Here is a 13,682-nt window from a genome sequence, read left to right on the forward strand (position 1 = left end):
TTCAGACACTCTGTTCATCACCACCCCCTTTTCTGAATCGTTTTTGGCCACTATAGGTGTGGCAGGGTATACTCAGACATGAGTCCCTTTCTCACTGCACCATCAGGATTGAAGCAAGCCGGGCCGAAGACGGCTGAAATGCCAGAAACCGGTCCCCGGTAGCTTGTCTCCTTTCTGGTGAAGAATTGGCTTGGTAGTTTAGTCTGCCCTGTTCCCATGATGCACTGGGCCAGGGACAGACTGATTTGCATATAGCCAGGTTCTGAGCTGGGGTGGACTGGGTAAGAGTGGTCTGCTTAATTCAGACACTCTGTTCATCACCACCCCCTTTTCTGAATCATGCCCCCCAGGGGGGCACGCCCCACAGTTTTAAGAACTGTACTTTAGAGTGTAGGATGTGGCCTGCCCACCCACCAGTTCAGCAGAGTCTCTGGCCTTCACACTCCTAGCAGAGGACACCCCAGCAGATGCAGCAATCGCTATCTGCCAGGCTCGGATTTCTGTGCTTTCAATGAAGGCGTTGATGCCGAGGCATCATTAAAGCCACTGAATATTTGATAAGAAGGCGCCATATTTGTTATGCCTGCTAGGCAAAGTAGTTTTTTCTACAAGAATAAACTTCCAAAGTTGAATTTTGGTCCTCAACAACAAAACAACAATGCCTCTGACTTGTAGTGCTATTTTTCACTGAGTGTGTGCACTACTATGCAATTTTCCCAACCAGGCCCACAATTACCTCACGTCAGTCACATACGGTGGTCCCAGTGGGTAATACGAGTGACAATCGTACAGACCTGACTAGCTTGGGAAGACTGGTCATGTTGACCCTGTGATCTCATGATCGAAGGACCACCATTCTTGGGCTTCCCACAGAAGAGCCAACTGAGGTTCTACCAGTGGAAACCTTGCAGGAAGAAAAGGAAAAATAACGTACCTGTTCGGCCGGCCGCTTCTCTTCTCCACTTCCCTTCCGATGAGCCTGGAATGGAAGCAGGAAGCACACAGGCTTCCCCAGCCAATCATAACACTGCTAATATTAGAGTTGTGATTGGTCTGAGTGCTGTTGTTAGGCACTCAGACAGGGACTAATAGCCTGTGCATTTTCTCCACCCAGGCTGTAATACAGCCTGGGTGCAGAACATGCAAAGTGCACATGATGATTTGGCCGTCCCGAGACGGCCGGCCGAACCTTCATGCGCACTTAAGTGTTCACTACTTTTCCCTTGTGAGATGAGCAGCCTAGCCCTGTCCCGCCCTGCAAAATTGCCTTAGCACGGAAAAATAAAATAATAACAACAGCATTTTGATCTCATTTTAATTTTCCTTTTTTGCACTGCTGAAAGCAGTAGGGTGACGCTCCTTCGCCTTAGCAGAGGAACCCACACAGCTAGGCATATTGGTGTATTTGTGTTGTACTTTGGGTACATTTGAAACTTTGTGGCTGATTATGATGTAAACTTGGTTGATTTTAAGACAATGCCGTTTCTGCAGTATTGCAACAAATAACATTTTGAATCCCCAGTTTTATTTTCTGTATTCCTAAAACCTAACATCCTGCTTAACACTATTCAAACTCCAGGTTAAATTGAGACATTATGTAGTTCTAATGTGTAAGTCACAAGGGAAATCACCTGTCAGTGCCTACCCAAGAATATAGCTTTCTTGCTTTTCAAGAATATATGCAATTAGTAAATTGCTACAAAATGTAGAAATATTACCATTTTCCAGCCGATTTCAGTTTTGATGGGATTCTTGGCCACTCCACCTTCAGCCTCAAGCCCGGTTGGCTGCCAAAGTGACCAGATTGAGCCTTTGCAGCAATTTTGTAGTCTTGGCAATTCTGACCCCATTTTAGATAGGCCTAATCATAATGTAAGAAATGGCATCTATTAAATCCGAAGTATTTAATACAGAGACCATGTTACTCTTCCCTATATCTTCTGCTCCCAACCCCTTCTATATACAGCTGCTCACCTGTGCTTCATGAGAGTTGACAACAATTGCATTTGCACACGCGCGCCATCTACTGGAGGCAGCGATTTCCACAGCATAGGCCTGGATCTGGGGCTTGGAGGCGTGGTAGTCGGCGTATACGATCACCTGGTATCCTTGTTTCTTGTTGTCATTTCTCACCGCTTGAGCAGTAACTGCCAGCACTGGGGGCTTGTTGTCTCCCATAAATGCAGGCTAGAGGCATGTGACAAAAGTGGAAAACAGCTAATAAAATGAGGACCTGAAAACAATGCATCAGTTCTATCATCAGCTTATACTTAAAAATTTACTTTTCAGTGATAGAGTGTTGGATAATTCCCTAATTTGATGTTCTCAGCTGATCAAAGTGGTGTGTTTTAGATATTTGTAATCATAAACCTTGCATTGCTTCTAGAAATGTGGGCATTGCCTTGAAATACAGTGTTTTTACAGTTTGTATGGCACCCAGTGTCCTGATTTCGTGATCCACCCCTCCCCTAAGGTGGCCAGCGTTCTATATCCACTTTCTCAGTGTTGGCCAAAACGTAAGTTGTTAATTTGCAGAATCTGAAAAGGAGCCCTCCCAAGATGTCCGACATGGGGGGAATAATGTAATACTGATCTATATTCATGCGGCACCTACCCTCTGGGATCTTCTGGCATTGGAGGCGCTGCTACTGCTGCTGCTTGAAGAGCTGGAGCTGGACTGGGAAGAGGCTCTGTGTCCTGAGGCTCTCTTCTTAGGATTCTGGATTAATGCAAAATTGTTTATGAAAATGCACAATTTAAATGCAGTTTACCTAAATGATAGTTATGGCAATATCTTTAAAAACACGACTTTTTAAATATATGTGCAGGCCTAACCAATCCTTAGAGATCTCAGGACTAACTAACCCTCACGAGTGAGCTCGATGGTCATGTATTGCTGTATTTCTATCAAACATTATTTTCCTGATCTTTCTGTCCTCCTGCTAAAGATATCTTGGATTGAGGTATGGCAGCAATGGATGTGCTCGAAGGTCTTACTTCCACATACAAGCAGCAGCTAGTGCATGAATATTGCTATTGGGTGAACTGAGCTAAGCAAAGTAAAGGAACTACACGTGCCTTCAAGATTTGAACATTCTTTAATTTCTATCTACAAAGTTATAGCTGAACTCCCAAACTAAATGAAAACACTGTGACCTGTAAAAGGTACTTAATATTTTAATGTGTTTATGTAATAATTAGTGTGTCCGGATTTTGTGACTGGTACCGCTTATAGCTCAATTAAGAGAAATAGCATAGTTTCACACATGAGAGCCCCACATTCAGGTTTTTGATGACATATGCAACGTGGTGCTAACATTAAAGAAGGATTATTGCTCCTAACACATAAATCAAGCAAATCAACATGAGGTTTCGCAAATATTAACTCCAGATTATTTTGAATACCACTTACAGAGCTTTTGTATGCTGGGGTGAAACGTAGGTCATAAATGTCAGGGTTCGTCTGCAGGAGAAAAAATGGGAACAGACATGTTTGGTGAGAACAATGAAGCGCTGGTCTTTTCTATAAACATGCAATTAATATTGCACAAAGAACAAAACACATGATTATCACACCCGATGTATCATATTCAACACCAGCTGCATTAATTGCAAGACTGTCAATACCAACCTCCTTCCCTACATTTGCAGCCAATAAGAGAACCTCTAACAAAACACAAACAACATGCAGGAGAACAGTCTCCAGGCTACAAATGTAGAACAGCAAGACGAAAAAGAAGGGATGGCAGACCGACACCTACTGCGTGTCAATAGGTTGGATCAAACCCCCAAAATAAAATCCAGCAGGTCATATCACTGCTCCAGTTCTGGAAGGAGCTGAAGAATCCTCTCTTCAAGCAGCACTCCATCACTTCACTACCCTCACTACCATTTAATGTAAGGTGCCGCCACTTCATCAGTCCCCATCTCTCGTGCTCGCCAGTCATCTTACTATTAGCTTTCTACACCTATTCACTTTGACTCCATCACCATCCTTCCCCTCCCAGAAAGTTGTATTTCTTCTCACCTACATATATTGTAACTTGTCTCCTGTACAGCGCTTCATTTCATTTTAGCTAGGTGCACGCTTTCTCAATCGCATTAAAATTAAACTTTTATTTAACATTTAAATGCCATTAGTATTCCGCATTTCCCAAATGTATTTCACATAAAATGAAATCCATTTAATTAATTTTTAATATTCAACTTTCCTGCTAGCTGCATCCTAAATAGTGCACATCCGCCTTTTCCTTCTTTAGGTAGGATGCCATGATCTTCTGTATTAGAGGTGAGGAAGGAACCAAGTAGAGTGAGCGGCAGGTTTTATTCATTCATTTGAACTTGACAACTTCTGTTGAAGCCGTCCTTAGTTCTTCTAAAAGGCTTAAAGGGAGTTTCTTTTGTCTGATGCCATATGTATTTCTAGATCCAATTTTCCAGAATAAATGCCATTTGGCTTGCAAAATATATGAGGAGTAATGAGATTTCATTACGTTTTTTTGCCTTCTAAGTTTATTTGAAAGGGTCAGTGGGTTAACAATTTTGGAAGGATGTATGAAAAGGAAAGATAAAGAGTGCGTTAAATAACAAGTGTTAGCTACACCTGTTCTGCTGCATATCTTACATTGGCTAGGTTATGTCATTCTGCGCTCTATTTACAAACCTGTTGCAACGAATAATGCATTTGGTATTGGTCGTTTTTACCTATACTCTATTGGGGTCCCTAGCTACAAAAGTAATGATATCTTATAAACATATTCATGAAATACAATTATTTTGTTTGATGTGCATTACTGCTAAGGTATGACTGGTCAAAATGTGGTTTACTATTGCACGATTAAATACACTCCTGAAGCCAGTATAGAGTATCAGTAATGAAATCAGCTGGAATCACCCCTGGAACACATAGAGACTGTTTGAAAGCAAGATGGAAAGGAGGTCAAATCATGCACGTATGTCACCCTCAGGATGAACACACAGACGGATCTAAGGAACATGCAGTAGAGGAGGGAACAAGGCAGAGGCAGCGCTAATGAGAGCTTGTGGGAGGAGCCAGTGATGTACCCAAGCAAAGTATTACTGAGGTCAGGTTTTCGAATAATGCAATTGAAGATTCTTCACTGAGTATACTACATGATACTACATGAGGCTTCAGGTAAAAATAAAGAATTGCAGGTCAACCACTGGTCATCGCTTGAGAGGATGTTAGTCAAGAGGCACCTTCATGCACATGCTATTGAGCTGCCCAATCATAGAGATATTTTGGAGAAGAGTGTGTGTGAAACTGAAAACAGCATTCAGACTTCCTTTGGATCTAAAAACCCTTACTTTACTTTTGGGCATATGGGAAATAAAGTATGTCACTCGTACAAAAAAGATTGTATCAGAAAAGGATAATTGTAGTACATAAAGCAACTACACAAAAATGATGTGGTCACCCCACACCCATGACTGTAGCAGGAGCGTGAACTGGTGAATTATGTCTGAGAACGCAGTGTATGACTGCCTGAGGAAATTTTCTCAGATTTGTAGGGTTTGGTTTGAATAAAGTGGACTCGAGTGAGAGCTGGGGATATATTATCACAGTGCACATCTCTAACTCACAAGTCTAGCATGCCTAGAAATCAAATTGAATCAACTATATGAAGAATGATGATGCAGTGTAGTCATTGTGCTCTGCTCTAACCCGATAAGTGAACTAGTTTTGCTCCGGATATACTACTGTATGAATACATGAGTTGGGTGCGGGGATGGCCTTTCGCATAGGCGAACTGGGCCCGCGGGGCAATTTTCTGAGGGGTTCATGGAGCTTTGTGCAATAAGGTCATGTTCCAGCCATGTCCATGTCCTTGTCCCTGCCTTTTCGTTTTTGTCTGATTTGCCAGTGTAAAGTAGATTTAGTCCTACATTATCATATGGCAGCCAATGTTTTTAGCACCCTTTGGCCCCTTCCTTGTCATCCCTTTGCACCCTGCTGGCAGACATCACCAAAACTATCATCTGCATGAGGCATCTAAGTTATCAGTGATTTAGGTGAGCTGGTGGAGGTGCGGGGATGTTCATGCCCAGGGCACTATCTTAGCAAAGGCTGGCCCTCGTTGGGTGTTTATTTTGGACTGACCCCACCGGGACAGTGCATGCAGTTAGTTCAGCTGCATATACGTCGACTCATTTTTGAAGATTACTACATTAACTACATTAATATACCTTGTCAAATTATATCATGTATATCATTCATATCACAATTAAATCAGTACATTACCCGTTTCCTGTGGGACTCGTTGCTACTGCTGCTGCTGCTGCTGCTGCTTGCACTGCTAATGCTCCATTGATTCCTTCGATTATGTTGATGCTGTTGTTGGCTTTCATGGTGAGAAGTTTGATGGTGCCTGTTACTTTTTCTTCTGCTACTGCTGCTACTGCTGCTGCTGCTGCTACTACTAACACTACTGCTGCTGCTACTGCTGCTGCTGTTTGGCCTCTTTTTGTTTCTGCTCTTACTACTGCTGCTGCTGCTGCTGCTGCTGCTGCTGCTGCTGCTGCTGCTGCTGCTGCTACTACTACTGCTTCGACCTTTGTTCTTTCTAGCATTTCTGCTGTCTTGTTGCTGGCTGCTGCTTGAGAGTCTGCTAGAAGATGAGGATGATGAGGATGAGGAGGAAGAGGAAGAAGACGAGCTAGATGAACTAGATAAACTCTTTTTCTTTCCAGGCGTTGCAACCTCAGCAACATTTGGAGCATGCTCCAAAGAATGTTTGACTGTCCTCTGACGTTTCTTATTTTTTTTAAGCAAGCTTTCTTTTTTAACCTGCAAACAGAATTAAATATGAATGCAAGGTCTTGTATTTGCTCTGCAAAATACCATCAGTGTTTATCCAACAATACTCTCTTGCAAAGTTACATAATGCCAGAGGTGTTTGGTGTGACCAAAGTAATTTTGCACAATGCACCATGGACCGCCATTTTAAATGATGTTCTTATGATTATTATATAAGTAGTATAACAGATATACACACGGTAAGTAAAGTCAAACTTAAAACAGAAAATTATGTAAACATCTTCGTCCAATATTTGCAAAACATTCTTCAGAAGAATAATGGTGAACTTTATCAGAAAAGCAAATCATGTAAATGACATTATGAAGAACAATTTCTTGAGAGGGCTAGGATAGTATGTTGCCAGTTACCGTATGCTCTTCATCAATTCCCAGAATCTTCTTCAGCTTCATTTGAACCACTGAGTCTTCAAGTTCTTCACCTTCGTTCTCTTCCATCGTTACCATAGTGATTATTTTTGATGCTGCTTTTGGTCCTGCCTGGACCTCTAGCATCAGTTTCTCAATAGCTGCATCTGTATGAGCTGCAATCAAGCAGGGGAATTGAATTATTGCATGCTATCTTTAATACATCTTCAGGTATCAATAATGTTCAACATTTTGTGCCCGAACACAAAAAAGAAATTGCTCAAATGTTGTAATAGGTGTACCTGGTTTTATGACAAGCTTGGCTTCATTCTCTCCAATTAATTTGTACAGAGGTGAATTTTTGAGAAAAGCAGCATTTTGTGATTTGTACTCGAGGCAGACTTGGAAACCAAAGGTTTTAGCCTTTGCACAGGCCTGATATGCATTAGTACTTCTGGCAGCAGAGTGGTGATCTCTATCTTCTGCGGAGTAGGCATACCTCTTGGACAAAAGTTCAGACGATACTTCCTGATTTAAACATAGAAAAAATGATTATTCATAAATGTGTTTTAGTGTTTGTACATGTAGTGCATATTGTGATTTTCTTGCCAGGTCTGTTCATTGTGTTACTATGTAGGCAATAATGGTTAATTAGTTTATTTCTATGTTTGCCTGTCTTCCTGTACATCTGTCTAGCTAGTGGTCATTGTGTCAGTCTGTCTTTGTGATTTTGTGGCTATCTGTTGCTCTCGGTCTTGCACAGATAGTTAATAAGAACTCTTTTAGATGTAGATCAAATTTTGCGAAGATGAAGTGAAAAGGAATACAATACCTTTTTTTAAATTAATTTTCATATTATTCTTTGACTTTCATTTCTTTTGAATTCCAATCAGTTCATTAAATTAGGTAAAGTTTAGGGTTTTAGCCCTATATATTTCTAATAATTTCAACATCTGGTCAAACATTATTCTGCTTTGTCCTGATCTGACATTTAAGTATTTGATTACAAATTAACATCAAGTTTGAAACATTGCTTGTTTGTATTAAACATTTGAACTTTAAACAGAATTAAATTAAAGTTAATGCAATATGCCTGTTAAATTCCCTTTTCAAATAGGATCAGTACAAGTTGAAGTTGTAAAAGCCCATATTACCATCATGCTGGCAGCTTCCGCTGATGACTTTCCTGTTGTCTCAAAATGTTTCTTAAGAATGTTTGGCACAGCTCCTTGTGTCAGTAATGGGGTTCTCTTGGCTGTTTCCAGGTCTTCTACATTCCTTGTAACAGCAAACACCTGAGCTCTGGTGACACAAAGAAGAAATACTGTGAATCTGTCGAATGGTCTGGGGCTGCACATGAAGGTTCAGAGGTGAGGTTTACATTGTGCATTTAGGGGCATATTAATGGTTTTTTGGCATAGGGCAGCGCAGCAAGTCACCTTGCTGTGCTGCCTTACATCAAAGTGAAATTGCCAATACGCTGCAAATCTGTCCTTTCCCCCTGTGCTGGTGCAATTTCTGCAGCCTAGCGTCAATGCAGGCACCCTCGCACCATGGTGCAATGGTGCCTGTGTTGTCGGCAGGATTGTTTTCGTGCGGAAGTTGCACCTACCTGTACAAAAACAACCCTGGGAGGCTTTTCTCTATTTTTATGTGTGCTTCCGAATGCTTGCTTCAGATCCTATCACAAAATGATCGATCAATTTTCATTAACAATTATACTGGAAGACACTGAACACATACTTATTTACACTTGAACTAGTTGACCATCCGTGAAGGGTCATTTTTGAAGACTTTGCTGTTTATGTTCCTTCTATCTAAAGGCTGCATATCTGATTGTGGCCTAAAACATGCACAACACCACTGAGGTTACTCCAAGAAGTGTGGTAACAGAACATTATTGTCAGGTTATCATTAGATATAATCATTCTGTCCTATATATTCCTTCAAAAATATTGTCTCATTGGAGGTAATAATAAAGAACTTGCTAGAAAAGGCCAACATGATTGTAAACAATATACAGGACACAATAATAATGTCAGACCACAAATGCTCATGCTCAGCCTTAATGCTATACTTCTAGCTGTCTTTATGAAACAGATAAAGGTTTAACAGAGGAAGGTTAAAAAATGTAGTAACAGGTGCAACAAAGCAATTTCACCCTAGAGATGATTTTTGGAAATGTGAGATTATGTGAGGGAGAGTTTTATTTTAGTTTAATGAAGTGACAGTCTTGTAATTTCTTCTTGCAATTTATCCCTCAAGGTTCCGATATTTAACTTTATCTGACCCTTGACTGGTAGCTATTTCAGCTGTAAGTGAAATGGTGATGGCTGTACATGATTTAAGCCTCCACTCACAGCTCTTACATCTGTCTCATGGAACATGTGATGTTACAACGTGATCAAAATGATCGCAGTATGTAACATCGCAGTTTTTACAATGCAAGTTGTTACAACGACTTGCGCTGGAAGGCGCTGGACTTAGGAGTAGTAAGATTACTATTCCAACACCAGTCTACTTACAGTAGGGAAGGTCTGGTAATAGTAAATCTTACTATTCCTTAAGTTATAGCGCCCTCCAGTGCAAGTCGATGCTTGCGTTGTAATGGCAGCGTTCTAAATGCATCGCAGTGTAATCACTGCAACGTAAAGGATGTTTCCCGCCTCAAGGATTGCTAATAAACCCTTATGGCTTTTCAACACAATCACAGCGAAGGGAATTGCCACATACCATCATATATCTACTGGTTGGTTTGTGTATAGTTGAATCTACCACTTATTTATATATAATGTAGCTTTAAATGTATTGTGATAGGCACAAGTAGCACATATATTATAAACACCTCATCAATACACAGTACTAGCTAGGATGGGGTCGATTGCAAATAGGACTTCAAGAAGGAGGGTAAAGATAGTGCTCTGAAATTCAGATGACAATATATATGATTAATGACTCAAGTAATGTGAAGTTATCAAGGTCTGATCCAACTGTGTAATTTTAGTTTCAGCTTTAGAGCTGCTAAGCAAAAGCCACACAGGCCCATTTGTTGAGGGGCGGGTGTGGGAAAAATAAGATGGATGACCCGTTCTACAAAAAACAAAACTGCAGAATGGGTCTTTTATCCTTATTTTGACACTGTATACTTTCTTTCACCATTTCAATGGATGCAGATACATTATTTTCTGTAATAAAGAACATGTTAATTTTGACATATGCACACATAGGCATATTAGTAAAGGCAGATGCTTGGTGGATAAAAACACAACAGAGACTATGGGATGTTTGTTTTGGGAGGATAAGGGTAATGGGTTACAATCCCTGCTATATATTTCTGAATAATAGATGTATAATAGCATGTAGGGGTGAAACGTACCAACCAGAACCAGTGTTAGAGATATGAATATCCTCAAATTCTTTAGGGCAGGAGATGGCATCCATGTATATTTAGATTAAGCAAACAAGTTAAATAGAAATTGAGTGCGAGGCTGTCTATGAACTCTACATCATCTCTCTCTGTATCTTTCAAAAGTTAAGAGAATGGGTGTATGCTTCTTAAGAGTGATTCCACATTTTCAGTCGAGAGCACGCACACCTACCACAGCTGTTTCCATGCATTTATGTTGGCAAAACCAAGACTTCATGCCTATGCTCTCATAGAATGAAATTTTAGGTGGTGTATATTTTCTCATTTATTGTTAAAACAAAGGGAATATTATATGAAGCAAAGCAACTGATTAGTACCAAAGATGTGTTTTTTGCTGTATGGCAGTGCTTTTGCCTTGTTAAAAGGAAATGCTCAGAACCTTGATAATTTACCAAATCAAAGAAAATATTAACATCCATTGGTTACAGATTACAGTCATGTTAATTTCTCAGGTAAATATTTATGATAGAATATTTAATGATGAAGAAAGCAACAGCTAAGCATTTGCAACAAATCTACAGTAACAAATAGTAAACAAACAGATGGAATACCTGGTTATTAACAGTTCATTCTCCTGCTGGCACGGAGTTGTCTCAATCTTGATATTTTTGTCTTTCATGTCAATCTTGGCTGTGAATTTCATTGGAGTATTTGCACGAACCTTGGCATGAAACTCAATTCCAGCCTGGATGAGGTGGGTGTTGATACCCATAGTTGCCACTGTGTGCTTGGACACACTGAAAGAAAAATTAGAATATTTCTGGTCATGAACTCACTATCAAGGTGAATAATATGTTGTGGACCAGCAGAAGGTGGTCATTGTAGGACTGCATGCACACAATAGGAAATACTCATCTGCCACCCGTGTGTAGAGTATCAGTATTTGTTAACACAATATGTGTGTCACATGGATTGTAGAGGAGAGCCAGCAGAGTGAGGTAATATCAATTCATTTTTAAAGTAGAGTACACATTCATGTAAGTTGTGATATAAGATAAGATAATCTTCTACAGTGGATAGAGCAAGGAAAAGGTAAGACTATATTTACGAATTATATGCTGGCTATAAATTCTGGGATCATTAGCCTGGGTAGCAATAGAACAGCAACATTGTTCTTCCAGGATCCTTCAAGTTAAAGGCACTTTGAGCAAAGGAGAAATATATTCTAGGGGTCTAATTTAGAGTATGGTAGACAGGTTACTCCTTCGAAAACATGACAGTTATCCCACCCACATTATTACAAATGTGTTGTATCCACTGCATCTGAAATAAGGTGACTGGGATACCTGTCACATTTGTAACAATTACACCACCTGCCAAACTCTAAATTAGACACTAAGTGATACTTAGTGTACAATTGTGTGTGATTAAACGAAAGTCTTTCTGCCTATCTGTCCTTTTATCGTGAGTGAATAGTATCCTTTGTAGAGTAACTTTAGCATACCTCACACAATGAATGTGGGTAGCTCCCTCCAAAATATGTAGTGGGAAATTCAGAAGTCCCTGCACCAAGGCACAAACTGATGACTTTCTATATTTTGATACTCTGCAAAAATGTAAAGTCTACTTGTAGGTGTGTTTTTAACCAAAAATTCCAGGCAATAAATTACTCCTCATCCCCATTCCTTGCAGCTCTGCCATCTTCTTTAATATATCACCTCTCACCCTTTTTTGATGAATAATTTCATTGGGTTTTTAGTGAAATCACAACCAGTAAGATACACAGGTAAGAGGCCACCTGCCCTCAAGTCATGTACAACATTCCTATTAGCAACATCAGTGCTAAGAATCAGGAAGCAGTCAGCACTGCTAGGTCCAATCCAGAATATATGCACCACCTACACAGATCTTGGTGTGTCTTTGTGCACAGCCTCTCACTCCATAGATGGGGGCCTTTTGTTTGGTGCACCAGTCTACTACTTTGCACCACATGGCCAGTGTAGGTAGATGTGGGTGGTTTGATATTCAGGCTGTATCTCTTTATGTCACTAAGGTGACTACGCTCATCATCTTTTTGTATCCTCTGGTGCCACTAAAATTGTTCAGAAATCCCAGCAAAGTACTCTTTGGTGTAAGTGTAATTTGATATTCTAGGATTCTGGATAGGGTTTCGCCCACCCTGCAGCAATAATGAGCAATAGGGAGACAAAGCCAAGTCAGTGTCAGTTTGGATGATTGGAGGCAAGCCGAGGTCAAGCCGAGGTCAGTGTCTGATCCTTTAACCTGTTAGCCATAGATGTTGAGACACAAGGTATGTGGTGTCAAGACAGTTAATATTAATCATCAGGAGCCAGGAGGAGATCACTAATTTGTTGGAGGTATTCAGGCCTTGTACCAATTGATATCTTTGAGAGGGCCCACCCAACCATCCCAGGGAGTCCAGGAGGTTGTGCATCGAGTATTAAGGTTAGGTATATTTGGGAAATCCTCTTCCTTACAAGAGTCCCCATCACGAGTTTGGCCTCTAGTGGGCTGTGTTCAGGTAAGTCCACCAACTCTATTTTGAATTTTGTTACTGTATTTCAGAGTTACAGGTCTTTATGAAACTAGGTATTTGAGAGGTGGAACTGTGTCTGTAATTCCTGAAAGGATCTTGGACCCCCTCTTCCCCATACATCCCCAAGAGTTTACATCCCAATAATTCTATCCCATTTGCTGGATCCCCACAACTGTGAAATGTGGTGGAGGAGATGGTCCTGCCATAGGTAAATCTGAAGGGCCAGCAGTCTGCCCAGCCATCCTGTGGAATGTAAAGTCACTCTCTAGGTTAAAAGTACCAGTTGTATCATGCCAAGGAGGTTTCGGGGAATCAGGTCCCCATATAGCAGTCCCATCGCCTTATCCAGGCTCAGTGTAAAGAATTCTGAGCGGTATGCTGGATCGTTTCAGCCCCTACACATCCAGTCATTGATTACTAGGAGGTAGGGGGCTGAGTAGTATAGTTGTATGTCGGCCATTCCCATCCCTCAGTAATATAGCAAGAGTAGGCATTTGGCCTAGGACATGCCAGGGGATTTTTGGCCTATAGAAAGGAATGGATATCTGTGGTCCGTTGTGTAAGGCAGGTGTTAG

At 40.7% G+C, this 13,682-nt stretch overlaps 1 protein-coding gene across 1 annotated transcript in view; it reads right to left on the bottom strand.

Moving 5' to 3' along the window:
- Positions 1-13,682, bottom strand: part of LOC147747522 (vitellogenin-A2-like) — a 75,277-nt gene that overhangs the window by 30,667 nt on the left and 30,928 nt on the right. The window contains exons 19-27 of the mRNA XM_086953989.1: positions 11,162-11,347; positions 8,338-8,485; positions 7,486-7,711; positions 7,187-7,359; positions 6,263-6,808; positions 3,413-3,463; positions 2,615-2,719; positions 1,975-2,187; positions 1,719-1,861 (exon numbers count right to left, since the gene is read on the bottom strand). Of these exons, the coding sequence (XP_086810115.1) occupies positions 1,719-1,861; positions 1,975-2,187; positions 2,615-2,719; positions 3,413-3,463; positions 6,263-6,808; positions 7,187-7,359; positions 7,486-7,711; positions 8,338-8,485; positions 11,162-11,347 (1,791 nt within the window). The remainder of the gene's footprint in view (positions 1-1,718; positions 1,862-1,974; positions 2,188-2,614; positions 2,720-3,412; positions 3,464-6,262; positions 6,809-7,186; positions 7,360-7,485; positions 7,712-8,337; positions 8,486-11,161; positions 11,348-13,682) is intronic.

This window comes from Lissotriton vulgaris, chromosome 1_1, assembly GCF_964263255.1.
Source record: "Lissotriton vulgaris chromosome 1_1, aLisVul1.2, whole genome shotgun sequence".
In the NCBI taxonomy this organism is placed as follows: Eukaryota; Metazoa; Chordata; class Amphibia; order Caudata; family Salamandridae; genus Lissotriton; species Lissotriton vulgaris.